Genomic DNA, 24,728 nt, shown 5'->3' on the forward strand with positions numbered 1-24,728 from the left:
GGATAGCCGACTGTGTGGTGCCACAGGCTGTCCCTCCCCCAGGGGGTGGTCTCTGGCCACCGGCACAGTGTATGACATGCTGCCTGTAACGGCAAGTACTAAGTTTAGGCACAGCGCAGATCCGTGTCAGACAAGCTGTGTCCCGGCCGTATCTCCTGCTTTGTCCCTCCTTCCAGAAGCTCATCAGAACCACTCATCCTCAATTACCTGCCCCGTTCGCCCATCGGTGTCCGTCGCCCCTCCGGTGACATGAACGTCCAGCCGTGTGCCAGGTGCGGGTACACAGTGTACCCTGCCGAGAAGATCAACTGCATCGGCCAGGTAGGATCTCCAGTTTTCAAAAACAGCCCAAACCATAGAGAAACCGGGTTTGGTTTCTCCAGAAAGACCTTCAGAAAGGTTTGGCGTTTATGAGTTTATGATGTCTGCTTTAAACTGGCTGTTCATGTAGTGAAAACCTGAGGCAACATGGGAAACTTTGGCCTGAAAGTTATCTGCCTCTCACATTTCAGACTCCTCAGACATGTGAGGCAAATCATTTGGCCCACTGTCTGCTTCCTGTAACATATCTCCAGAAGTAGATCTCTCCAGCCACTGCCACACTGTGAAGTAACACGTCTGTGTGTTTTTCTCTGGTTGCAACAGAATTGGCATAAGTCATGCTTTCACTGCGAAGTATGCAAGATGGTCCTCACTGCCAACAACTGTGTCAGCCACCAAAAGAAACCCTATTGCCAAACGTAAGTGGTCATCGCCAGGCCACTGTCATGGTACTGTATCACCCTTCATCACCAACAGGAGGTGCTGCAGTAGCTGGACACCATAAGTGACATCAGTACAACTGGTATAATTTAAAACAATCAATTCAAAGACCTGAGTTTGTGCAAGATGTCAGTGCTCAACCATCCCTCAGTGACTCTGTTTCAGGTCCTCTGCCTTCACAGAATCATGTAATAACTCAACTGTTTTATGTCTTATGTGTCTTAATTGAGTTATGAAATATTATCTCCCAATGCTGGACTTCAGACATAACCCCAAGAACAACACGTTCACCAGCGTCTACGAGACCCCCGTCAACATCAACGCCAAAAAGCAAAGTGAAGCTGTCAGTGAGGTGAGGGGGCACACACGTCCATACAGGCACGACTCTCCATCAGCTCTGTGCCCGTTAGACCACAGAGCTTCCCTCCAGCTCAGTGCAGAGCGTGTCACGCGTCACACGTGTGATGCTGCACATGCGATCATCTCTATGTGATGCTTCGCAAACATGACTTCATGTTCAATACACGCCGTCGCTGACATTGTGCAAGCAGGTGCTCAAACGCATTGGTAACTTTTCAAAAACAGCATGGAGATATTTATAGGTTAAACTGAAACAGTAAGTGGCTGGTGTAGTAGTGAGAAATTAGGAAATGATACATTGTCAATGGTCAGCTATGTTTGAACTTAAAACATAAAACATTAACTTACACTAGTAATACATTGCAACCCAAGTTATAGTTTTAAAGAGGTGTTCTCACTTAAAAAAATCATTGACAAGCAGTCTCATTGCTTTTTAATTAGTAAAACCTTTGCAATAACATAAAACACCAAACATTTGTGTTTAGCATCACTTTGGGAGCCAATTGCAATTGTTAGCAAAATGGCAAGAACAGAACTGAATGAGTCAGCCAGCACGATGGTACAACAGCTCTAAGCTTACATAGTCTCTGCTCGCCAACATCGACACTGTACTTTATAAGGGAAATTATGACACTTAATAAAAATGTGCAGAAAATATGTGCAGTGTTAAATATTGCTTGTCAATTGACTTTTGTTATGACACTGATAAATCTGCAATATTTTTACTGAAATAGCAAGTGTCCCAAGACTTTCTGTGAGCTCTGTATATACTGTGACAAAGTCTTAGACACTCAAGAAAAATGATCTTCATATTGGTGTATAATTGTGATGTCTGTCAAAGTGAGTCACTTAGCCTTTTCAAAACCTGCCCTAAAGTTACCCTATGATTTGAGGTAACCATCCAACATACCTGTGTGCTTGATAACTCAGTCACTTCCATTCCCTGTTTTATATGAGCAAATCAACGCTTCCCACCCAGGTAAATAGCTGGAAGAATTTCCTTTGGCTGCCTGTGACTCACACAGTACTGTTTATATTTAGGCAGCTGCTCTCGGGTGATGTAACATGTGGAAATCTACTTTGCACTTGGCACTTCCCATGAAGGCTCGCCGATGTTTATATTTGGTGACTTTAAAGCCCATGGAAGGTGTTTGACTTTTTCCTGGAGTTCATGAATTTGTACAGCAGTGTGTATGGTGGCATTATAATCTTAGATTATAAAGGGAACATGATGATGGATGTGGAAGAAAAATGTAAAGTTAGGTGGGGTTGGGTGCATTATGGGATTGTTGTTCTGTCTTAGGCCAGGAAATACTGTTGCATTATGGGACTGTAGTTCTGGCTGAGGCATTAGGCCAGGAGATATTGTCGCATTATGGGACTATTGTTCTGTCTTAGGCATTAGGCCAGGAGATACGATTTGTACTTGTAGAATTGCGGAAGTGTACTGGAGTGAACATTCCAACACACTGACCTGTGCTTGCACTTTAGAATGCACCTACCCTCACATTTCCTTTGAGTTTACAACAATGCAGAGCAACCATTGGATCTAAGTTGGCAGTCTGTACCATTATCGGTCCCCAGCATTGTATACTGAACACAACCTTTGGCTTTCTCCTAATATAAATCCATTTGACTTATATGTGTGCATACCAGAAAATAATTTAAATTATGTTATATGTTTTCAAATAATTGTTGTCAGGGTCTATATAGCAGTATAGTTCCTGAACCTCTGATGTAATGTTTGAATAGTCCCCTCCTTGTGGGTTAGGGGTTGAACAGTCCTGCTTCCTCGGTGACTTCATGAGCCAGGAATGAGGTCCAGGTTCTGGCTGGGTCTATTTCTGAGCCCTGATGGAGATGGGACCCCTCAGCCCTGACCTGTTTTATCTGTTTGGTTGTTAAAATTACCTCCTGAGGAAGGGATGTGGCCTCACCTCCTGGTCTTTCTGGAGGAGCACCTGTGCCTGTTTGTCAGCTGCTGGCAAACGCCGTCACACTTGCAGGCTCCAGGGATTTGGTTCACGCCACCTGTAACATACATGTTTAGGAGAATAAAATGTTCCTGTCTGCCGTGATGACCCTTCAGTCCTCAGGGAAGGGGACTATCTGCCATAATAGTCCTCAGGTCCTCAGGACAGTCTGACATGATACTCTTCAGGTCCTCAGGATATTGTATCATGATAGTTCTCAGTTTTTGAGGCACCTTGCTGTGATGGACCTCAAGACAGTCTGCCATGATAATCCTCAAGTTCTTGTTGGTTGTAACAGAGCTCCTGTAGGCCTATTCCCTGTGAGAGTCCTAAATTCATGTCTTACACCGTAGATTAAATACCGGGAGGACGGCGAGCGGTATATGTCTACCTTCCACTATGACATGAGGTCGAAGGAAGTAGAACATGCCCGCAAAGTCAGCCAGCTCGCTAGCCAGGTGAGTGGGGTACGGCATTCAGCAAACGAGCAAGTGAGTAAGCAAGGAATAGTAGGAGACTGCAATATCAGCCATGTGATACTACAACTATATGATACACAAGTCAGGAAAAGGTCTCAAAAAAGTAAGAGAGCATATTAGATTCAGGTACTAGAGATCAGCTTGTACTCCAGTGGTTGCAAAATCAATCAATCAATCAATCAATCTATCAATCTATCTATCTATCTATCTATCTATCTATCTATCTATCTATCTATCTATCTATCTATCTATCTGCAGAAGGCATATAAGGCTGAGTATGAAGAGCAGAAGACCTGGTTCTCTGAGACCAACCAAGAATATGTGCGTGTCACTCAAGACCAGAGGACAATCAGTGATGTAAGTTCTTTTGAGCACTTGGCCCAGTGCTCAAAAGACATAACACACCTGAACTGTGATAGTGTGTACTTACTGTAACAAACTTTCAAAGTCATAACCCAGATTAGTAGAATCATTCATGAATGTGCTTGTAAGCCACGATGGCTACCTGCTATGTCGACAGCTGAAGCAGACTGAGGAGTTTGAGCAGAGCACAGGGAAGGGCAGCTATCCTGTCATGATCACCCCGGCCTACCAGCATGCAAAGCAGGCCTCTAGCCTGGCCAGCAATGTGAGTAAAACGTGAGAAGGGCAGCTATCCTGTCATGATCACCCCGGCCTACCAGCATGCAAAGCAGGCCTCTAGCCTGGCCAGCAATGTGAGTAAAACGTGAGATGGTCCAAACAGGCAGCCCGTCCAGCAGCAATGCTCCAGGAGGTCAGCAAAGAAGGTGACAGGGAGCACTTCCATGAGCACCTGTTGTTATGCCAGAGAGGAACACAACTGTTGCAACAAAATATGCAGGAGTAGAAACTGGTAAAAAAGAACACTTTGTACTGTAACAGGACTGCAGATTTTCTCAATTGCTTCTGCACATTTCATGAAACATATTTAACATCACGGCTATAAGAGTATTTCCCAAAATAGTTCATGCATATAGCACAGCACTATGGCTTCGCTGTAAAAGCTTGTAACTTACCCAAAAGAATTAACCCACAACTCAAAAGCACCTTCTTCAGATCACAGTACAATAGCAAACAAAATAGTCACACAGCTCTATATGACACAAAACAGCAAAGTGGAACAAGAAAATGAAAACAAAAGCAGTGTACTGTGTGAACCAAAAACACAACAATGCCCTGGTACTGCAGATTATGTAATGTATTTTTAAATTATTTTGAAACCTGGGTTAACTGTTTGACATGTGGTGGCTAACACAATGATCACATACAGATATACTTTTGGGTGTACAATTATTACAGTGGGAAACTACATAGTCTATTTTGACCAATACCTTCAACACCTTGTGCTAATTACCTTGAGCTGAATCATACGTGGGGAGACAGGGAAAGAACTAAGCTACACGGGGCTCCAGCCCCCCAGGACTGGAGTTTGACATCCCTGCTCTAACGATCCTCACCTCGACCATTTCACTATGATGTAAGGATGATGAGAGCAGCTTTGGGGTGAGTACCTTACTGTAACAGCATGAGTTTCTCTCCTTTCTTACAGCTGGAGTACAAGCGTGGACATGAAGAGCGAATCTCAAAGTTCACAACGGTGACTGACACTCCTGAGATCCTGCTGGCCAAGTCCGGGGGGAAGCTCGCTAGTGATGTAAGCTATGAGTCTTCCATCCCCGTCCCCGGGACACATGGGGAAGGGGGGAGTCGTGCCCACACACACACGTGGAGTAGGAAAGAGTCAAGGGATTGCATGACAGTGGCCATTGTGAACCCCTTCAGGAAGAGGTTAGACGTCTTGATCATTTGCGAAGGTAGATAGACTGGAATCCATGGATTGCAAAGTAAGCTCCAGGTTACCAGCACGACTGATGTTTTTGCTCCAGTCTCCATCACTTGGTCTTTTCTGTGCACAAGCCAAGCTGTTACCCAGGTGGAATTGAATGTGAACAGTAAGGAGGTGTGGAGGGGGGAGTGGTCTAGTGGTATGGAATAGAGGGGTGGAGAAGTATAGGTTGCAGAGATGGAGAAATGTGGGATAGAGGAGTGGGGAGGTGTAGTTTGAAGGGGCCCCTGGAGGATGGGCTACCCCTTTGGGTTTGGTTAGGGTTTGGGCTTCCTCTGCTGCCCCCTGGAGGATGGGCTCCCCCTTTGGGTCTGGTTAGGGTTAGGGCTTCCTCTGCTGCCCCCTGGAGGATGGGCTCCCCCTTTGGGTCTGGTTCCTCCCAAGGTTTCTTCCTTCTAGGGGGTGTTAATTTGGCACTGTCACCTCTGGCTTGCTTTCTGGGGGCTTTGGGCAGGGATAATGTAAAGTACTTTGAGACAATGTAATGTTGTGAAAATACGCTATATAAATAAAGTTAAGTTGAATTGAATTGAATTGAGAGGTGCAAATCGGAGAGGTGTGAGATAGAGGGGCGGAGAGGTTTCGAATGGAGGGGTGGAGGGGTGTGGAATGGAGAGATGGAGAGTGTAGGAATAGGGGAGTGGAGAGGTGCAGAATTTCTCCTCATACTTCATTGGTACATTTTGTAGCTTGTATAGATATGAAATGCATGGTACTTGCATTGAACTTGTTTGTATGTGTACTTGCAGTACAACTACACAGAGGAATATTTACAGCAGAAAGGAAAAGGCAGCTTCCCAGCTCACGTCACTCCTGGGTACCAAGCTGCCAGGAAAGCTGGAGAGATGGCCAGTGACGTAAGCATGGACACACATAGGCAGCTCCCCAAGTCAACGTGGAGGGAGCTGATATGCCTGACGATGCTTCTGAATGGCCTGTTCCAGGTGAAGTACCACGAGAAGTACGAGAGGGAGCTGAAGGGCAAAGGAAGCTCTGAGGCCGGGACGATGGAATTTGCACTCGCTCGGGAAAACGCAGAGAACTTCAGCCAGGTGGGGTGCGATGTCTGGATAACAACGCTGAAAGGGGATGAGCCACACTGCACTCATGGTTATTCAAATGACTGGATGGGCCGTCTGATTGTAGAGTTCAGCCCGTATAGCTGAATTCCCCAAGCCAGTGTCTATGTAGGTGTGTGTGCCGTCTATCATCACTGACCATGCTGTTCCTTCTCACAGCACACCTACACAGAGGAATACGAGCAGCACAAAGGGAAGGGAAGCTTTCCCGCCATGATCACGCCGGCCTACCAGCTGGCTAAGAAGGCCCACGATCTGGCGAGCGATGTGAGTACCGGGCTAACGCTAATGCTAATGCTAACTTTACCACCTACACTGTGCATCTGCTTTTGGATCTGTCTGTTAGCACCTTCCAGGAAGAAGCCCAAAAGGTGCCACTGTATTCTCCATCTGCGTGCTACTTGGCCTAATAAAACTTAATAAGAAAACTTAGCCTAATAAAAAGTCCATAATGCCATAAAAATATATCAGCCTATATGAACTAAAGTGACAATATGGCAGAATAATCTGTCAGTTTTTATAGTTGTTTAATGTTTAACATCTGTTTTTAGCTGAAATGTTTTTTTTTGTTCTTAAAACTCAGCTCATATTTTTTTTAAATGCAAAACCATGATTCTAACACAGTAACTGCCTTCAACTGAGAGGATCATAAAGTGATCCATCATACATCCTAGAAAAGATATTTTTTTTAAATGCAAAACCATGATTCTAACACAGTAACTGCCTTCAACTGAGAGGATCATAAAGTGATCCATCATACATCCTAGAAAAGATATTTTTTTTAAATGCAAAACCATGATTCTAACACAGTAACTGCCTTCAACTGAGAGGATCATAAAGTGATCCATCATACATCCTAGAAAAGATCACAAAACCGATGAAAATAATAACATTTAATTTATTTAGCGGAATCATTTATCCAAAGCAAAGTACAACTAAGAAAGCAGAGTCAGCCAGTTCCTGTAGGAACTGGGAGGTTTACAGCCTTGTTCAGGGGGCCAACGCTGATGTCACTCTGCCATCCCTAGGATTTGAACTGGCAATCTTCCGATGACAAGCACAACGCCATACCCCACTTAGGCACAATAATAGCAATATCACACATGATGTTTTTGCCTAAAGGCAAATGTCACTCCGGTTTGGAGTCTGTCATTGTTAGCCTGGGAGTCTGTGGGGTGGATTGTCATCATTCTCCTGCTGTCACTGACATCAAGTGGACAGGTATGGCATGCGGTGACATCACAGACTGGTGGGCAGTTAGTGGCGTGTGTTTGCTCATACTGTAGGAATCTCACGTTCATTTATCACCCTGCATGAGAGTTTGCCTGGGCTGCTGGCACCAAAGTGCCTGTCCTTGTACCGTCCTACAGCTAAAATACAAGCAGGACCTCTCGAAGATGAAAGGCCAGGCTCACTACCACACAATGACCACTGAGGACAACCTAGCTCTCAAGACTGTGCGTAAGATCAACAAGCTGGTCAGTGAGGTAGGTGCTCTGAAGGCGATGAGAATGACGTGTCAGCAGGAACCACGGGCTTGCAAGAGCTGCTTCTGTATCAACTGAGCTTAATTCATCTGCAATGGCCTCCAGGTTGAGTATAAGAAGGATCTGGAGAACACCAAAGGACACAGCATCAACTACTGTGAGACGCCGCAATTCAAGAACACATCTAAGATGTCCAAATTCACCAGTGATGTGAGTTGTGATGCTGTACTTCCCTGTTAGCTCAACTACTGGGCCATAAATCTGAGCACTCCCCAGGTATTATTAGTATCTCAGTATGAATGTCTGGCATACAAATATTATGGGCTGGAGTTATGTTATGAGTGCTTCCCACAAAATGTGAACCCTGCTTTAGTACGGAAACGAATCCTGCAGCGCGGGAATGCGCCTGATGCCCAAATATATCACTCACGTTCATCACTCTGGTACTCTGACTGGGTCAAGAATAACTCTGTTCTTGGGACATCATGATATTTACGGCTTCATATGATACGTTGTGCTCTGCGGCAGAACACACAATTGCTGAGATCAGTGAAACATAGTCAACAAAATGTTCCATGAAATCCTCACGAAACGCAAGACGAAACCATGAAAAGACCAAAAAACATGACCATGTGAGCATCGCAGAACTCTGCGTCATGTGCCTTTTGCTCCAGGATACATGGCTGATAGGTAACCCCAGGCTGACAGGTAACCCCAGGATCAAAGGCAAAGGCTTCATCTGCTTTGCTGCTGCCCTTTGCAGATCAGGTACAAAGAGAAGTATGCGAACCACATAAAGGGGCACTACGAAGGCTCCGGTCTGGACAGGAAGACCGCGCACGCCATGAAAGCGCGAAAGCTGGCCAGCAACGTAAGACCCGCCTCCAAGTTTGTCCCTACAATGCAGGGGTTGTGTTTTACCTATGATGAGGGCGGAGTCTGTTTGTACTTGTGGGAGGGGCTGCAAGGAGGTAACCTATGACAAATCATATCTTTCAGATCGCCTATAAGTCAGACTATGAGCAGGAGAAGGCTGAGCAGACAGAGTATAACTACCCAGCCACCAATACCCCATCCTACCATACACAGAAGAAACTGGAGCCGCTGAAGGATGTAAGTCTGCTGGCACATAACGCACAGTGAGACAAGAGTACATCGAGGGACTCTGGGTTGTAGGTCATTCGTGCAAACTGAACAAAATGGAGATCATTCTCCTGAAATTGTGAAACATTCCAACGGGTAACTAGAGTAAGAACTGCCATCAGGATGTTGTGGCAAATGTGGGAAATGTAGCCTATGGTCAAGAGAGGAGTCTATTGCAACACTGCCATTTTATGAAACTTCCTCCACTAACCAAACCAGGTGAACTACAGACAGCACATCGACAAGCTGAGGTACAGTTCAGTGACAGACACCCCAGACATCGTGCAGGCCAGAATCAACTCTCAGCAGCTCAGTGACGTAAGTGCCCTGGTGCATGGTGCAATGTGAGTGACTCGCAATAAGAAGTAACAGAGCAGAGGTGCAGTGTGCAGAGCAGAGGTGCAGTGTGCAGAGCCGAGCTGCAGTGTGCAGAGCTGAGCTGCAGTGTGCAGAGCAGAGGTACAGTGTGCAGAGCTGAGCTGCAGTGTGCAGAGCTGGCCAGGCACGTCAGCCATGTGTTATTGTAAAAACTTGATGCTTTATTTTACTGTCACTTGGACCAAATTATGAGATCAGCTGCCGGTTTGGCTCACTGGTGGTGAGGTGTGGAGATTTTCAACAGCTGGACCATGATAGATATTCCAGTACTCTTGAGATATTCTGGTGTTCTCATGTTATTCTGTTACTTTTGTGCCATTCTGGTGGTATATTGGTATTCTAACACTTTTGTGGTTTTCTGTCACTCTCATGACATTCTAGTACTCTAGCGGTATTCTTGTGGTTTCCTGTCACTCTCATGGTATTCTTGTGGTTTTCTGTCACTCTCATGGCATTCTTGTGGTTTCCTGTCACTCTCATGGCATTCTTGTGGTTTCCTGTCACTCTCATGGCATTCTTGTGGTTTCCTGTCACTCTCATGGCATTCTTGTACACTAGCGGTATTCTTGTGGCTGCTTCTCATTGTTTGCTGTTACTCTTGCACTGTTCTAGTGTCTGAACACTGCCAATAGTAGACTGATATACTGTGTTGGTCTTACCACAGCTGAATTACCGGGCCAGTTACGAGAAGACTAAGACCCAGTACACTCTGCCAGAAGACCTCCCCCAGATCAGAACTGCTAAGGCTAATGCTGAGTTGTACAGCAATGTAAGCAGCCAGCTTGATATTTTCTGGTTTTAAGTTTGGAACTATGGTCTCCAGGCTGTGAAAACTGGTAACATTTATATGTAACAGTGCGGATAGGTGAATAACCCACAACCACCCCACCCCCCCGCCCCCACAGATAAAATATAAGCAGGACTGGGAGAAGACAAAATCCAAGGCATGTGACATGAGTGCGGATACATTGCCTATCAAAGCCGCAAAAATATCCCGAGATCTGGCCAGTGATGTAAGTCAGTGTGTCAGTGTGTGTGTGTGTGTTGTTGATTAGTTGTCATTTCTGACACACCGCAGCACACAGTGCACAACAACAAAATGTGTCATCTGGTTGTAACCCATATGTGTGTGTGTGTGTGTGTGAGAGAGAGAGAGAGAGAGAGAGCGAGAGCATGCATTTACAAACTTTAATGGGTGACTTTGTATACGTTTGTTAGTTGTCATAAGGTTAAAGCAGTAGGATAGAATCACGCTTCCAGGATGAATTATACTTTTGCGTCGAATTGACAATTTTCCAAATTTTTCTATGGGAAGTTTGGAGTAGCACAAATATAACCAGGACTCGATAAATGGATACTCACAATTTCTGAGTTTCAGAAATTTCCACATGGAAGTTTACTAGACTTGTGTGTGTCATCTTAACAGATAAAGTACAAAGAATCATTCATGAAAAGCAAGGATAAGGCTGTTGGTGTCAACGTGAGTGACTCCAAGACACTGCATTCTCTCCACGTGGCCAAGATGAACAGTGAGGTGATGTATGTGCAGTGAAAGAGGGACTGTAGAATGAGTGTGGCAAATTATACCATCCTGGATGTATGTGTGGGTACTGGAATTTTGCCAACCGAGAAACTCTCCAAGAACAAGCATTTTCATAATAAATTAGGATTATGTAATCATTTTATCATCTCCCAATTCACTGCTACATGTGTCCCCTCAGGTGGCCTACAAGAAAGGCTTTAAGGAGAACCAGGGTCAGTACCACCTCTCCCTGGACATGATGCAGCTCAGCCAGGCCAAAAAGGCCCAGGCGTTGGCCAGTGACCTGGACTACAGGAAGAGGCTCCACGAGTACACAGTGCTGCCGGATGACATGAAGGTGCAGCAGGCTAAGAAGGCCTATGAGCTACAGAGTGAGGTGAGGCAGCGGAGAAACTGGTGCATGGGTCTGTCAACATATACAGCAGAGTGTCCTAAAGCATGATTCTCCCTTGGACTCTTTGGCAGAACCAGTACCGTTCTGATCTAAACTGGATGAAAGGGGTAGGCTGGGAGGCAGATGGGTGCTTGGATGTCAAACAGGCCAAGAAGGCTGGAGACCTACTGAGCGACGTGAGTGTCTGTGTTTCTGTATGGGCCTGGTTGTTGGGGAAGTGGCTCTGCTTACCATTGTAAACTTCACGGCTGAATCACAGGCACACTGAGATATTCTCCTTTGCTTGAAGCTTATGTGTGTCTTCTGCTTTGCTCAGAAAAAGTATCGTCAGAGGGTGGACCAAGTGAAGTTCACCCAGGTGGCTGATACCCCCTCCATCAAACATGCGAAGAAGAGTCAGGAGCTTCAGAGTGGGGTGAGAGTCACTGCTTGCCGACTCTGGACTCACGTCCCAAAGAGACACCTGAGCACGTGTCAAAGCCTTCATATACAGTGTACACAGCCAGTGTAGTGTAGTGTGATCCTGGGGGTCCTTGTGAACCATACAGTGACTTCACTCCATTGCAGTGAGTGTCTTTCCTAACAGTGGTGCATTGCAGTGTGAAGTTACCATCCTATGGTCCTCTGCCTCACCCAGCTGGCGTACAGGGCTGGCACGGAGCAGGTGTTACACCAATACACCATGAGCAAAGACGAGCCACTGTTTCTGCAGGCCAAGGCCAACGCTGACCTGTTGAGTGCGGTAAGACTGCTATCATTCCCCCAGTGTCCTTACAGTGTGGTCCGGGCCACAGCTGCTCATAGCACCAATATAGTCTGCAGTGACTATAATCTGTGTGACATAGTCCAGGAAAAGTATACAATTCTTAGAGCTTGTATGAATGTTGGAGCCCTTTTAACAAACTAGAATACACACTGTCATTTCTCTGTCGTCTCCTGCAGAAAGTGTACAGAAGCAGCTGGGAGCAGCAAAGAGACAAGGGATTCGAGCTGCGCATGGACGCACTGTCCATCCTGACCGCCAAAGCCAAGCGTGACCTCGCCAGTGATGTGAGTCTCCACTGTCATCACCTCGCCGCACATGTCTCATGGTGCAGCATCCTGGCCTCCCCAGGATTGGAAGATGCATGATTATGAGCTCATCGTTTGCTCTCTGCAGGTAGACCGGCCCATTTTTTTCAGTCGGAAAGGTTAAGGTTTCCTGTCAGAGAGAGCTGTAAGAAAAGCTTTAAAAAGCGATATAATAGAATTCATTAATGGGGACATAAATGTATTACCATCACTGCAAATGTAATGATGTCCTTACGGTGTGACCAATGCAGTGAGAATTACCCAGACTGGAAGAGGCTACAGGAGGTTTTATCACCCCTTACACATATGCACCCGGTAACAGTATTATAAACCAGCAGAGCACACTCCCCTGTGGTGAGCCCCAGAGCCTGCGGAGGTCTGACTTCCAGGGCACTGACAGACAGCTCAGGGTGAGGTCACCCTCAGGCTCACAGTGGCCCCCATGAGTATGTCACTGCCCGCCCCCAGGTAAAGTACAAGGAGCAGTACGAGAAGACAAAGGGCAAGATGGTGGGAGTGAAGGGAGTGTCCGAGGACTCCCAACTAGCTCACGCTACATGGGCGTCACGGCTGCAGAGTGACCGTGACTACCGGCAAAGATACAAGGACTCCAAGACCTTATATAGCGTCTCGCTGGACATGATGGCCCTGAGCCACGCCCGCAAGGCCCAGGACCTGGCCACGGACACAAGCTACCGCAGTGTGCTGCACCAGTACACCAGCCTTCCCACCGACATGGCGATGACCTGGGCCAGAAAGGCCTACAACCTGCAGAGCGACGTGAGTCCCACACACACAGGGATGTTAGCCATACCCATTAGCTGTAAGGCGTGTCCCACAAACAGGGTGATGCTCTGGCCTGTTAGCATTGGCACTGAGCACACAGGGGGATACCCTGGGATGTATGCTGATCTGATTCTTTAGCCATGTCATTGCCAGCCACCTTTCCTTGCTGCACTGTGACCCCAGAAGACACGCTGTTTTTCCATATGAGGGTGTCATATGGAAATGTCAATGATTTTGAATTTGCCTGCTTCATGTTAACAGAAACTGTACCGATCAGACCTGAACTGGATGAAAGGTGTTGGCTGGGCAACTGCAGGGTCGCTCGATGTAGTGCAGGCGAGGAAGGCCACGGACATGGCCAGTGAGGTAAAGAGCGGCCGGCAGACAGACCCCAACACACTGCAGCACTGGCCGGCAGACAGACCCCGACACACTGCAGCACTGGCCGGCAGACAGACCCCGACACACTGCAACACTCGCATGCTGCTTATACGCCCAGAACACTGACAGTCACTGTGAGGGCCGTGGGCCAGCTTGCTGTTGTCCACAGTGAGTGTCCGTATCCACAGCTGTTGGATGCTGAGACTGAAATGTGCTCATGTGCAGATAACCTGCTAGATCTGTCATTCATAACATTAGACAGCCTTATGCTTCACTGGATTTAAATAGACTGCTTTCAATATACTGTGACTTAGTCCCAGTTAAAGCTTCCTGGAAAATATCTTGTCTCTGGTACCTCAAGGCCCAAAGGAAATAATACTGCCACCCAGTGGTGTGATCGTCACATAGGCCAGACTGCTGGGGACCCTGTATTCCATCACTGCATTTAGAATCAGCTGCCTGATACAGTTAATGTTACACAAGCAACTGGGGCGACAATTATGAGGGGCTCATTGGTTTTTATTTTCATTTGCCAGAAAAAGTACCGGCAGCAGGTCAGCGCCCTGAAGTTCACCAGCGTGGAGGATACGCCAGAGATGGTCCAGGCCAAGATCAGCAACAAGCAGGCCGTAGATGTGAGGGTGGTCCCGTTCTCTCAGGGTTCTCACGCAGAGTTACACAACTTCTGAATTAGCACTCATCACACACACACACACACATACAAACACACATGCACACACACATGTAGGGTAAACATATCCTTATGGGGACCGCTCATTCATTTCAATGGGAAAAATGCTAATGCTAACTATGACACACACACACACAGACAGACACACACACACAGACAGACATACATAGTAGGACAAACCAAACTAATCACACATACAAAACATTCCAAATCAGTACACAGAATGGTGAAAGAGACCATGCAGAGGCTGAGGAGGGGGAGCAGACTGTACCACTCACAGGCTGAGGAGGGGGGGCAGATTGTACCACTCATAGGCTGAGGAGGGGGGGCAGATTGTACCACTCATAGGTGCTTACTTTTCAGAGACTTTATCGGGAGAAGGGGGAGAATATGAAGCACCACTATACCCTGACCAACGAGCTGCCTGAACACATCCAGGCCAAACTCAACGCCATGAACCTCAGTGAGGTGAGCCGCAGATCTGCCCTTTTCTTTGGGTCGTGTATCAGTGGGTGCTCAGATGAAGCAGACTTCTATTGGGCCATATAGCATAGAGAGATTCTGAGGGTGGAGGTGCCACAATGTGGCTGAGTGTAGCATATGTGTGCAGTTTCTTTATGGTATTAACCAGATTTTTATACAACACAATACAAAAGATTAAACATGTAAAAGTGGAAGTACAAACTTTTCTCAGAGAGTAAGGTTAATGATTAGAGTCACTTCTTTTTGTAATTAGTGCAATTAACCTTAAGGTAATTCTCTATTTGTAATTCAATTGGCACTATTAACCTCAGCTAATTGTATATGTGTAACCTGGCACTATTAACTTCAGGTAGTTGTCCATGTGTAATTGGCATTATTAACCTCAGCTAATTGTCTATGTGTAACCTGGCACTATTAACTTCAGGTAGTTGTCCATGTGTAATTGGCATTATTAACCTCAGGTAATTGTCTATGTGTAACCTGGCACTATTAACTTCAGGTAGTTGTCCATGTGTAACCTGGCACTATTAACTTCAGGTAGTTGTCCATGTGTAACCTGGCACTATTAACTTCAGGTAGTTGTCCATGTGTAATTGGCATTATTAACCTCAGGTAATTCATTAGGTGTAATTAACACTATTAGCCTCAGGTAATTCTTTAAGTGTTATTGACTCCGTTATACTGAGGCAAGCCTTCCTCCTTACAGACACGCTATAAAGAGTCCTGGACCAAGCTCAGGGACACTGGATATAAATTGCGACTGGATGCTATACCTTTCCAAGCAGCAAAAGCATCCACAGACATCCTCAATGATGTGAGTATGTCTCAGGAAAATTCTGCATGTGATTCTTGTGTAAAAATGGGCAGAGGTTATTCTCACCTATTTGGTGAGAATAATTATTTGAGGGATGTGAGAGATGTGAGGGATGTGAGAGATATGATGGATGTGAGGGATGTGAGAGATGCGAGGTCAAAGCCTAACGCTCCACCCAATGTGATTGTTTGTAGCATAAGTACAAAGAGGAGTTTGAGAAGAGCAAGGGCCACATCATTGGCCTGAAGGGGGTGCAGGACGACATCAACATGAGCCACGTGGTTCGGTCTGGAGAGCTGCAGAGCGATGTGAGTGGCAGTGAGACAGTCTGTAAAGTGACAGGTTAAAGCTGCTTTGCTCCACCCCAGACTCACAGCGTGAGGTGCTTTCAAACCGAAGTTCCTGCACCTGGTCCTGGTTACAAGTTCCTTGGCTGTCTGAACTGGGACTTTTTTAGCTCCTGGCCGCTTTGAGGTGTCGCTTTCACGCCGCGCAACAGGAACTGGGACCATTATGCTAAATAAGCATGGGAGACACAAAAGCTTGTATGTTAAACTTTACACATAATTTCATACGAAAGTATAACTGCCAACCCAAAACAATGGAGGATGAACAAGTCATTTTGTTGGCTATTGGGGGGACCGATCGTGATCAATATGGCATAGATCCTTTCATTTGTATTTTATTTATAATATGTTTATGGTGTGTAGATGCCCAGCAGAACTTTTCCACAGAATAAAAAAGGAAGTAGCGTTATCCCACTGATAAGCGGCAGCGATATTAGACAAAAGCATATTGATTATCGATCAAAATTCCCCAGGCGGAACAATGGAAATGCAAATAAAAAGGAATTTATTAATGCTTTAAATGTAATTGAGGTATAAAATAATTCCATTGGTTCAATTTTTGCTGCGTTCTTCTGTCTCTTCCTCGCACTGCTTGTGCTCAAGCAATCACCAAGTTTATTGCTATAAGCCCTCGCTAGTAGTTTGTGTTCAAACGAAAAATCCCTAAGTCAGGAGTAGATACTAAAAAAGGGGCCTGGAACTGCTGCTGAGTCTCAACAATAGGGCCGAGTTACTGTGGTGTGAACACGAAATGGTTCTGGTTCTGGAAAAAAGTTCCTGTGGTGTGAATGTGCTTATAGTGAATACCATTTACCAGCAGGTCAGGGAGCTTTTTACATAGATGACTGGATGAATGTGCTGAAGGGCTCAGAGTACAACAGCAGCTACCTCATGGAATTATTATTCTGTTGTTGCCTAGCAGACAGCTTTGTTCAAACCTTTCTAGGATGGCTCAATTCCTAGCTCCTCCACCCACTCATGGATACTGCCTTCATCCCCAGCTCAAGTACAAGAAGAAGTCTGCAAAGATGCTCTCCCAGTTCCACCAGTCCATGGACATGCTGGAAGCGATCCATGCCAAAAAGGCCCAGTCTCTGATCAGTGATAAGGAGTACCGGCTGACCCTGCACAACTACACCGCCCTGCCCGATGATCTGAAGCTGCAGGCTGCAAAGAGGGCTTCCATCCTGCAGAGCGAGGTGCCGTTCCCTCACTGAATGCTCCCTCACTGCATGCCACCTGACTGCATGCCACCTGACTGCACAGTCCATCATTGCACAATCCCTCACGACACTTTTCACCTACTGCATACTCGTTCACTGCATATTCCCTCATTGCACATTCCCTCACTGCATGCTCCCTCACCTCACTCTCCCACACTGTATGCTTCTCGCTGCACGCTCTCTCACTGCATGTCCCTTCACCATACGCTCCACGGGGCTCCTGCACCATACACCTGCCAAAAGACATTAACTCATGGTCAGTAAGTATAGAAAGGGAGATGTGTAAAATTGGACTTTATAACGCACCAAAGTGCAATATGCAAGTATTAGGGAAATGAGCTTCTGAACACAAAGCTAAACTCATTAATAAATACCCTGACAACAAGTTCAGAAACCTAGTTTGGCTACAGGATGAAATTCCCAAGGTTGATGCAGAGAAAATGGCTTAAATGTTCATGAACACATGCTTCAATGCAGAGGGAAATGTGAATGTCCTGTAGATCCCACCGGCTCAATGTTTGCTTCCCTACAGAAACACTACAGATCTGACCTGAACTTCCTGCGGGGGGCAGCCTGGATCGGCACCGGTGCCGTGCAGATCGAGGGGTCCAAACGCGCCTCTGACCTCATCAGCGAGGTGAATCAGCTCATTACTGTTATCTCACTTTTTGTGTTCAGCTCTACTAGTTACCAGATGTGACCCACAGATCTATGGTTCTTTCATAAGTTTAACATGCAGGATTAATCGATGTTAAACATTTGCACATATGAAAAATGATCCAGTTTTTATTAAAATTATTTTGTTGCTTAACTGTCCAAAGTGATTTTATCCAGCTGAGCAGTTCAGACAGAACCTCTGGGGAATTAATTGGCAAGTTCCAGGCTGTAAATTGACGGTTAAAATTCTGCATTCTAACTGCCTGTCACTTCTTCATGCCAGAGGAAGTACCGGCAGCATCCGTTCCACTTCAAGCACACCTCTGTCGCTGACTCGCCAGACATCGTCCACGCGAAGTTCAGCAACAAGATCAGCAACGAGGTGAGATGCTGTAATCTGAGCGGTATGGCTGCCTGGCTCTCTGATGGATACGCACACCCCATCCCATCCCTGACAGGAACACGCACATGCCTGAATATGACTCCCTTCCTAATGGGAACATGCGTATACCTGTGTGTGACTCCCCCCGTGATGGGAACATACCCAAGTGTGACTTCCTTAGTAACAGGAACACGCCCGAGTGTGACTCCCCCCGTGACAGGAATACACCTGAGCGTGACTCCCCCCGTGACAGGAATACACCTGAGCGTGACTCCCCCCGTGACGGGAACACGCCCGAGCGTGACTTCCTAAGTAACGGGAACACACCGGAGTGTGACTTCCTTAGTAACAGGAACACACCCAAGCATGACTCCAACCGTGACGGGAACACACCTGAGCGTGACTCCTCCCGTGACAGGAACACACCTGAGCGTGACTTCCCCGTTTTGGGAACACGCCTGAGCGTGACTCCTCCCGTGACAGGAACACACCAGAGCGTGACTTCCCCGTTTTGGGAACATGCCTGAACGTGACTTCCCCATTTTGGGAACACGCCTGAGCGTGACTCCTCCCGTGACAGGAACACACCAGCACGTGACTTCCCCGTTTTGGGAACACGCCTGAGCGTGACTCTCCCCATGACAGGAACGCGTCGAGCGTGACTGCCTGCTCTCCTTGTCCCCCATCTGCAGCGGCTTTACAGGGAGGCTGCTGAGAGCTTCAGGCACAGCTACACCCTCACAGCGGAGCGGCCGGAGATCACGCAGGCCAAGATCAACGCAGCCAACTTCAGTGAGGTAGGAATGTCATAATGCTTACAACGCAGCCGTGTGCTGTTGTGTGAGTGTGTTTGATGCTGTTGAAAGCACTTCTGGCTTCTCCTGTGCTCCAGTCCTGCCCTCTGATTACAGATTAAATACAGGGAGTCCTGGAAGAGCCTGAGAGCCCAGGGCTACAAGCTGACCATGCAGGACATCCCATTCCAGGCAGCCAAGGCCTCCACGGGCATCGCTAGTGATGTGAGTGTACGAGGCTTGAGGGGGAGGAGCCACACTGCATGCTGGGAGCCTCCACCTCCCTGCTCTCCCGCCTCCTTCCACTCTCTCGTGTTTCTTTATATGGTCCTGTATAAATGGCTCCCTCTATTGAGCACCTCCTTTGCTATGCCAATGCCCCTCAGTACCAGTACAAGCACAACTTCCTGCTGGAGAAAGGGAAGCACATTGGCGCCCGCAGCATCCTGGACGACCCGCAGCTCCTGCACTGCCTGCAGGTGGCCAAGCTGCAGAGCGAGCAGGAGTACCGGCGGCACTCCCGCTCTGCCAGTGCGGGCTACCACCTCTCCCTGGACATGATGCAGCTCAGCCAGGCCAAAAAGGCCCAGGCGTTGGCCAGTGACCTGGACTACAGGAAGAGGCTCCATGAGTACACAGTGCTGCCGGACGACATGAAGGTGCAGCAGGCTAAGAGGGCCTATGAGCTACAGAGTGAGGTGAGGCAGCGGGCAAGCCGGCGGTCTGGGCAGCACCAGGACATTCCTCTGGCTCTGTCAGGCCCAAGCAGTCCCAGGGCTGGAGAGGACTCTGTTTCAGCTCAGTTTTTGGTCACATCCTGTTTCTGTCTCCTGCAGAAACTTTACAGGTCGGATCTGAACTTCATGAAGGGTGTAGCCTGGGAGGCTTTAGGAACACCACAACTGGAATCAGCCAAGAAGGCAGGGGAGCTCGCCAGTGAGGTGAGGGGGTGAGGGAGGGAGGGGGAAGGAGAGAGGGAGAGCTTGCCAGTGAGGTGAGGGTGGGATGGTGGGAGAGAGATGGAGAGAGAGGTGAGAAAGGGAGACAGTGGACTCATTCATAAGGTGAGAGTGCTGTGTGTGTTTGGACAGTGTATATGTGTTTCTGTGTGTATGAATGAGTGTTACATCTATATAGCGCTTTGTAAGACACCCAAAGCGCGTCACAGAAGCAACGGGGAGCCACTTCACCAACCACCACTGTATAGCCCACACCTGGATGATGAGATGGCAGCCATTCTACGCAAGTATGCTCACCACACAGTAGCTAAGGTGGTGAAGGGGCAGGAGAGAATTCACCAGATAGGTATAGGGGATGATTAGGAGGCCATATTTTAAAGGGCTACAGTGGGCAATTTTAGCCAGGACATTGGGGTACCACACCTGCTGTTTTGAAAGATACCCAGGGATCTTTTATGACCCAAGATGGTCAGGATCTCGGTTTTATGTTACATCCGAAGGATGGCACCATTTTTAGAGCACAGTGTCCACATCACTGCACTGGGGCACTGGGATCCACACAGGCCACAGGATGGGCTCCCCTGTTGGCCACAGTGTCCCCATCACTGCACTGGGGAACTGGGATCCACACAGGCCACAGGATGGGCTCCCCTGTTGGCCACAGTGTCCCCATCACTGCACTGGGGCATTGGGGTCCACACAGACCTCAGGATGGGCTCCCCTGTCGGGCACAGTGTCCCTGTCACTGCACTGGAGCATTGGGATCCACACAGGCCACAGGATGGGCTCCCCTGTTGGCCACAGTGTCCCTGTCACTGCACTGGGGCATTGGGGTCCACACAGGCCACAATATGGGTTAATCTGTTGGCCACACTGACACCTTGTCCAGCAGCAACCCTGCTTTCCTATCTAAGTAAAGACCAGGCCCAAACCTGCTTAGCTTCAGATGGATTACCTAGTATGAACTGCAGGTGGTATGACTGCTGAGTGTGTGTGTTTATGCTGAGTATATGTGTTTGTATGTGTGTTTGTGCTGTATGTATTGTTTGTATGTGTGTTTCTGCTGGGTATATGTTCATTTGTATATGTGCAATCAAGTTTTCCATTTTCTTTTCCTTGCACTGCAGAAAAAATACCGACAGCTTCCAGACAGGCTGAAATTCACATCTGTTGCTGATTCTCCCGATATTGTCCATGCAAAGAACAGTTACCTACAGTGCAATGAGGTACAGCCAGTGCAGCCCTAACCCTAACTAAGTGATGTCACACTGTCTGTCCTTCGAAGTACACTGTCTGTTTTTATGTTAAGTGGGTTTTATGTTATTAAATATGTGTATGTATATATGTCACATGGGTGTGTCCTAAGTTGGGGTGTGGTTTATTGCCACATGGGTGTGTCCTACGTGGGGGTGTGGTTTATTGCCACATGGGTGTGTCCTACGTGGGGGTGTGGTTTATTGCCACATGGGTGTGTCCTACGTGGGGGTGTGGTTTATTGCCACATGGGTGTGTCCTACGTGGGGGTGTGGTTTATTGCCACATGGGTGTGTCCTAAGTTGGGGTGTGGTTTATTGCCACATGGGTGTGTCCTACGTGGGGGTGTGGTTTATTGCCACATGGGTGTGTCCTACGTGGGGGTGTGGTTTATTGCCACATGGGTGTGTCCTACGTGGGGGTGTGGTTTATTGCCACATGGGTGTGTCCTACGTGGGGGTGTGGTTTATTGCCACATGGGTGTGTCCTACGTGGGGGTGTGGTTTATTGCCACATGGGTGTGTCCTAAGTTGGGGTGTGGCCAGCTCCTGTTTTTCTCTGGTTCCAGCGGCTGTACCGGGCAGGAGATTCGGATGCCCTACATAGATACACATTACCTGTCGACCACCCGGACTTCATCAGGGCACGGATGAACGCCCAGCACGTCAGTGAGGTGAGGTCCACATGACTCGCACCCGCCTGACTGAGTGACATACAGCCAGCTGACCTGCCCGTCTGGCTGCTGCTTGCAGAAAGCCTACAGGACGTCTGGGGAGCAGGTGCGCTCAGGCGGCTATGACCTGAGGCTGGATGCCATTCCCTTCCAGACTGCGAAAGCATCCAGAGAGATCGCCAGTGACGTAAGTCTGTCTCTCCCACTGTGTTACAGCATCTCAGCCTGTATCCCCTACAGGCTTCCCAGACCAATTTGCTGTTGGCCTGCACTGATATATCTGCCACTTGGCTGCTTGGTGTTGGGTCCCCTGAGCAAGGCTGCAGTGTGAATCTGAGGGGTTCCCTTCCTCTCTGATATCAGGACTCACTACGCAGCAGGGGGAATTCCAGTAGCTCAGAATAACTGGGAGAAGAAACACAGAACAAGAGCAAAACTTCATCTTCTATCTGGTTGTTTGCGAGTTAGAGTTTTGTGCCCACTTCCAAAAGGTCACTGGATCCAATCCCATGGTCGGCAGAGTAATCATATCACTGCCAGGCCTTTGAGTGAGGCCCTCGGCCTCAAAACTGCCCCACTCTGACATATGCCTTTCTGTCTCATATGGGAGCAAGTTGGATATAAGTGAAGATCAAAGCTGTCCGGGTGCAAATGGCCAGTGAATCACTGTGTCTCGTGTTAGGAAGAGCAGGTCTGTGATGGGGGAGGGACAGGCTCTCAGGCCATGTGTTTGCCATCCCTCAGTTCCGCTACAAGGAGGCATTCGTAAAGGAGAAGGGCCACCAGGTGGGGGCCCTCTGCGTGGAGGACGACCCCCGCATCAAGCACTCACTGGCCGTCAGCAAACTCCAAAGCAGCCACCAGTACAAGAAGCAGTCGCAGGAGAGCCGCTCGCAGTACCGGCTGCACGCCGACCAGCCCGAGTTCCTGCAGGCACGGCGCAGCCAGGCGCAGGCCAGTAACCGTGGTTACCGGCAGCACCTGCACAGCTACACCTGTGACCCCGAGCAGCTGGCCCTGAAGCACGCCAAGCGGGCCTATGGCCTGCAGAGTGACGTGAGTGGCCCCGCCCACACCGAGAGATACACCGCCGACACACTAACAACACAGCCCCATCAGTCACCATTGTGAGGGTCCTACAGAACCAGTCCCCAGTTCTAACCCCCCTCCCTTTCTCTGCTTCCTTCTCCTTCCTTGGGAGAAATGACCTCATAATGAAAGGATTTTTGATTTCTTTTCTCAGCTGAACTATAAATCAGACCTGAACTGGATTCGAGGTGTTGGCTGGACCCCCCCCGGCTCCCACAAGGTGGAGATGGCCCGGCGGGCTGCTGAGCTGGGATTGGCTGAGGGGCTGGACCCTGAACAGGCCATCGCCCAGTATCAGCAGATGATGGTGAGGGGCAGGCCAGCTAGCCAATATGGCCGCACTATTGAGATATAGATCTCCACTCTTCTTTTTCTCCCTACTTTCAGTGCCCTTGCTCCGCCACCCTTTACTCCATCTTCCTTCTGTCTTCTTCTCTGTTCTATCATTCGTTCTCGCTTGGTCTTTGTGTAAATCTTCTGTTTTACAGAGGGCGCTTTTCCACCACATCACATACCATAATTTCGGTACTGTACTTCTGGTACTTGACCTTTTCCATTGACTTCCGGTCGAGTACCATGACAGAGTAAAGTTGTTTTAGTGAAATTTAATTCCCCTGTGCTATAATGCTCGTACCGAATTGAAGGTTTGAAAAAGCCTGATCTTAATCTAGCTGATTAGTGATGTGAGAATTGCATGTGCATAACACGCAATGTTATTATTAATATCGCACATCGTCCCGCCATATAATAAACTTCAGCCATTCTTTGAATTCAGTACAAAATACCCCGGCTCGTGCTGTGATGTCATTCAGCGATGGTAGCAGTTTGTACATCAGTAGAAAACCAAGACCCTGAAGTACCAAAAATTTGTTACCTGGTTTGGTGGAAAAGTGACCAGACTGCTCATGCTGTGAGCTGCTATCAGTGTCATACACAAAACCTGAATGAGATTCCTTGGGACCCTGAGCACCCCTCAATACCGGAGCAGCACTGAAGGCCTGAGCTCCAGCAGGTCGCTGGTTCTTCGCTGGTTCTTATCAGTTTCAGATCAGTGTCTCTCTCACCATGCTGCAGCAGCAGGTGGCAGTGGTGGAGAACACAGGGGAGCTCCAGCAACCGGCCATAAACCCTGATGCCATGGAGGTCCTTCACGTAAAGAGGATGAAGACCATCCATATGGTGAAGAAGACGACCAAGTAGATCACCCTCCGCTCCCCACTCACAGCCATCTTTGCTTTTGTAACATCACCATTTGTATCCCTGAGTGTTTACAGTGAGTCCTGTTCGGGAATAATCAGTGTGTCTAAGATATTTTAGCTTCCAAGGAAAGGATTGGGACTGAGGGCTTGCAGAATGTGGTCAGAGCTGATGGTCGTGGCTGGCATGAAGACTGGGAAGCAGGATGAAGGGGGAGGTTTTAGGGCAGGTCCGTGGTCAGCTGGTGGATTTCTGTGTGTGAGATCCATGTTCAGCTTCCAGCAGTTCATTGCAGAACAGGCTCATCTGTCAGGTGTGTGCTGTAACCTCACTGGGATTTGCTTTAGGTTTCTGCTAATAAAGTCTTTTGCAGCAAAACTCTGTCTTTTCAAGCAGTGTGATATTCAGGGATTTATTTCACGTATATACACCCCCCACGCCACCCCCCGCAGTTAAAGATGA

At 47.9% G+C, this 24,728-nt stretch overlaps 1 protein-coding gene across 4 annotated transcripts; it reads left to right on the forward strand.

Annotated features, from left to right (window-relative positions):
* Nucleotides 1-81: 81 nt before the first annotated feature.
* Nucleotides 82-24,644, forward strand: nrap (nebulin-related anchoring protein). 4 transcript variants are annotated; one of them, XM_072703519.1, is made up of 42 exons: nucleotides 82-321; nucleotides 646-740; nucleotides 1,027-1,114; nucleotides 3,449-3,553; nucleotides 3,833-3,931; nucleotides 4,095-4,202; nucleotides 5,145-5,249; nucleotides 6,191-6,298; nucleotides 6,386-6,493; nucleotides 6,680-6,787; nucleotides 7,891-8,007; nucleotides 8,113-8,217; nucleotides 8,771-8,878; nucleotides 9,007-9,120; nucleotides 9,370-9,468; nucleotides 10,193-10,297; nucleotides 10,434-10,541; nucleotides 10,955-11,062; nucleotides 11,250-11,447; nucleotides 11,537-11,641; nucleotides 11,782-11,880; nucleotides 12,103-12,207; nucleotides 12,408-12,515; nucleotides 13,005-13,316; nucleotides 13,584-13,688; nucleotides 14,240-14,338; nucleotides 14,758-14,862; nucleotides 15,584-15,691; nucleotides 15,886-15,999; nucleotides 17,040-17,237; nucleotides 17,794-17,898; nucleotides 18,202-18,300; nucleotides 18,993-19,097; nucleotides 19,212-19,319; nucleotides 19,481-19,792; nucleotides 19,931-20,035; nucleotides 21,181-21,279; nucleotides 21,876-21,980; nucleotides 22,060-22,167; nucleotides 22,725-23,036; nucleotides 23,224-23,376; nucleotides 24,144-24,644. In XM_072703519.1, the coding sequence occupies exons 1-42, from the start codon at nucleotides 250-252 to the stop codon at nucleotides 24,267-24,269; spliced, it is 5,253 nt and encodes a 1,750-aa protein (XP_072559620.1). In that variant the 5' UTR covers nucleotides 82-249; the 3' UTR covers nucleotides 24,270-24,644. The 4 variants fall into 4 exon arrangements, with proteins under 4 accessions (XP_072559620.1, XP_072559621.1, XP_072559619.1 ...); XM_072703520.1 differs by having other exon boundaries at nucleotides 24,147-24,644; XM_072703518.1 differs by having other exon boundaries at nucleotides 23,224-23,374; nucleotides 24,139-24,644.
* Nucleotides 24,645-24,728: the final 84 nt, after the last annotated feature.

This window comes from Paramormyrops kingsleyae, chromosome 20 (assembly GCF_048594095.1).
Source record: "Paramormyrops kingsleyae isolate MSU_618 chromosome 20, PKINGS_0.4, whole genome shotgun sequence".
Taxonomy (NCBI): Eukaryota; Metazoa; Chordata; class Actinopteri; order Osteoglossiformes; family Mormyridae; genus Paramormyrops; species Paramormyrops kingsleyae.

What these genes read in the sequence shown, in the direction of transcription:
- nrap (XM_072703518.1), top strand. Translation starts at nt 250, where the DNA reads ATGAACGTCCAGCCGTGTGCCAGGTGCGGGTACACAGTGTACCCTGCC. An exon ending in AAAGTGAAGCTGTCAGTGAG is followed by an intron (nt 1,115 to 3,448) that starts GTGAGGGGGCAC and finishes CTTACACCGTAG; the next exon opens with ATTAAATACCGGGAGGACGG. An exon ending in ACGCTGACCTGTTGAGTGCG is followed by an intron (nt 12,208 to 12,407) that starts GTAAGACTGCTA and finishes CGTCTCCTGCAG; the next exon opens with AAAGTGTACAGAAGCAGCTG.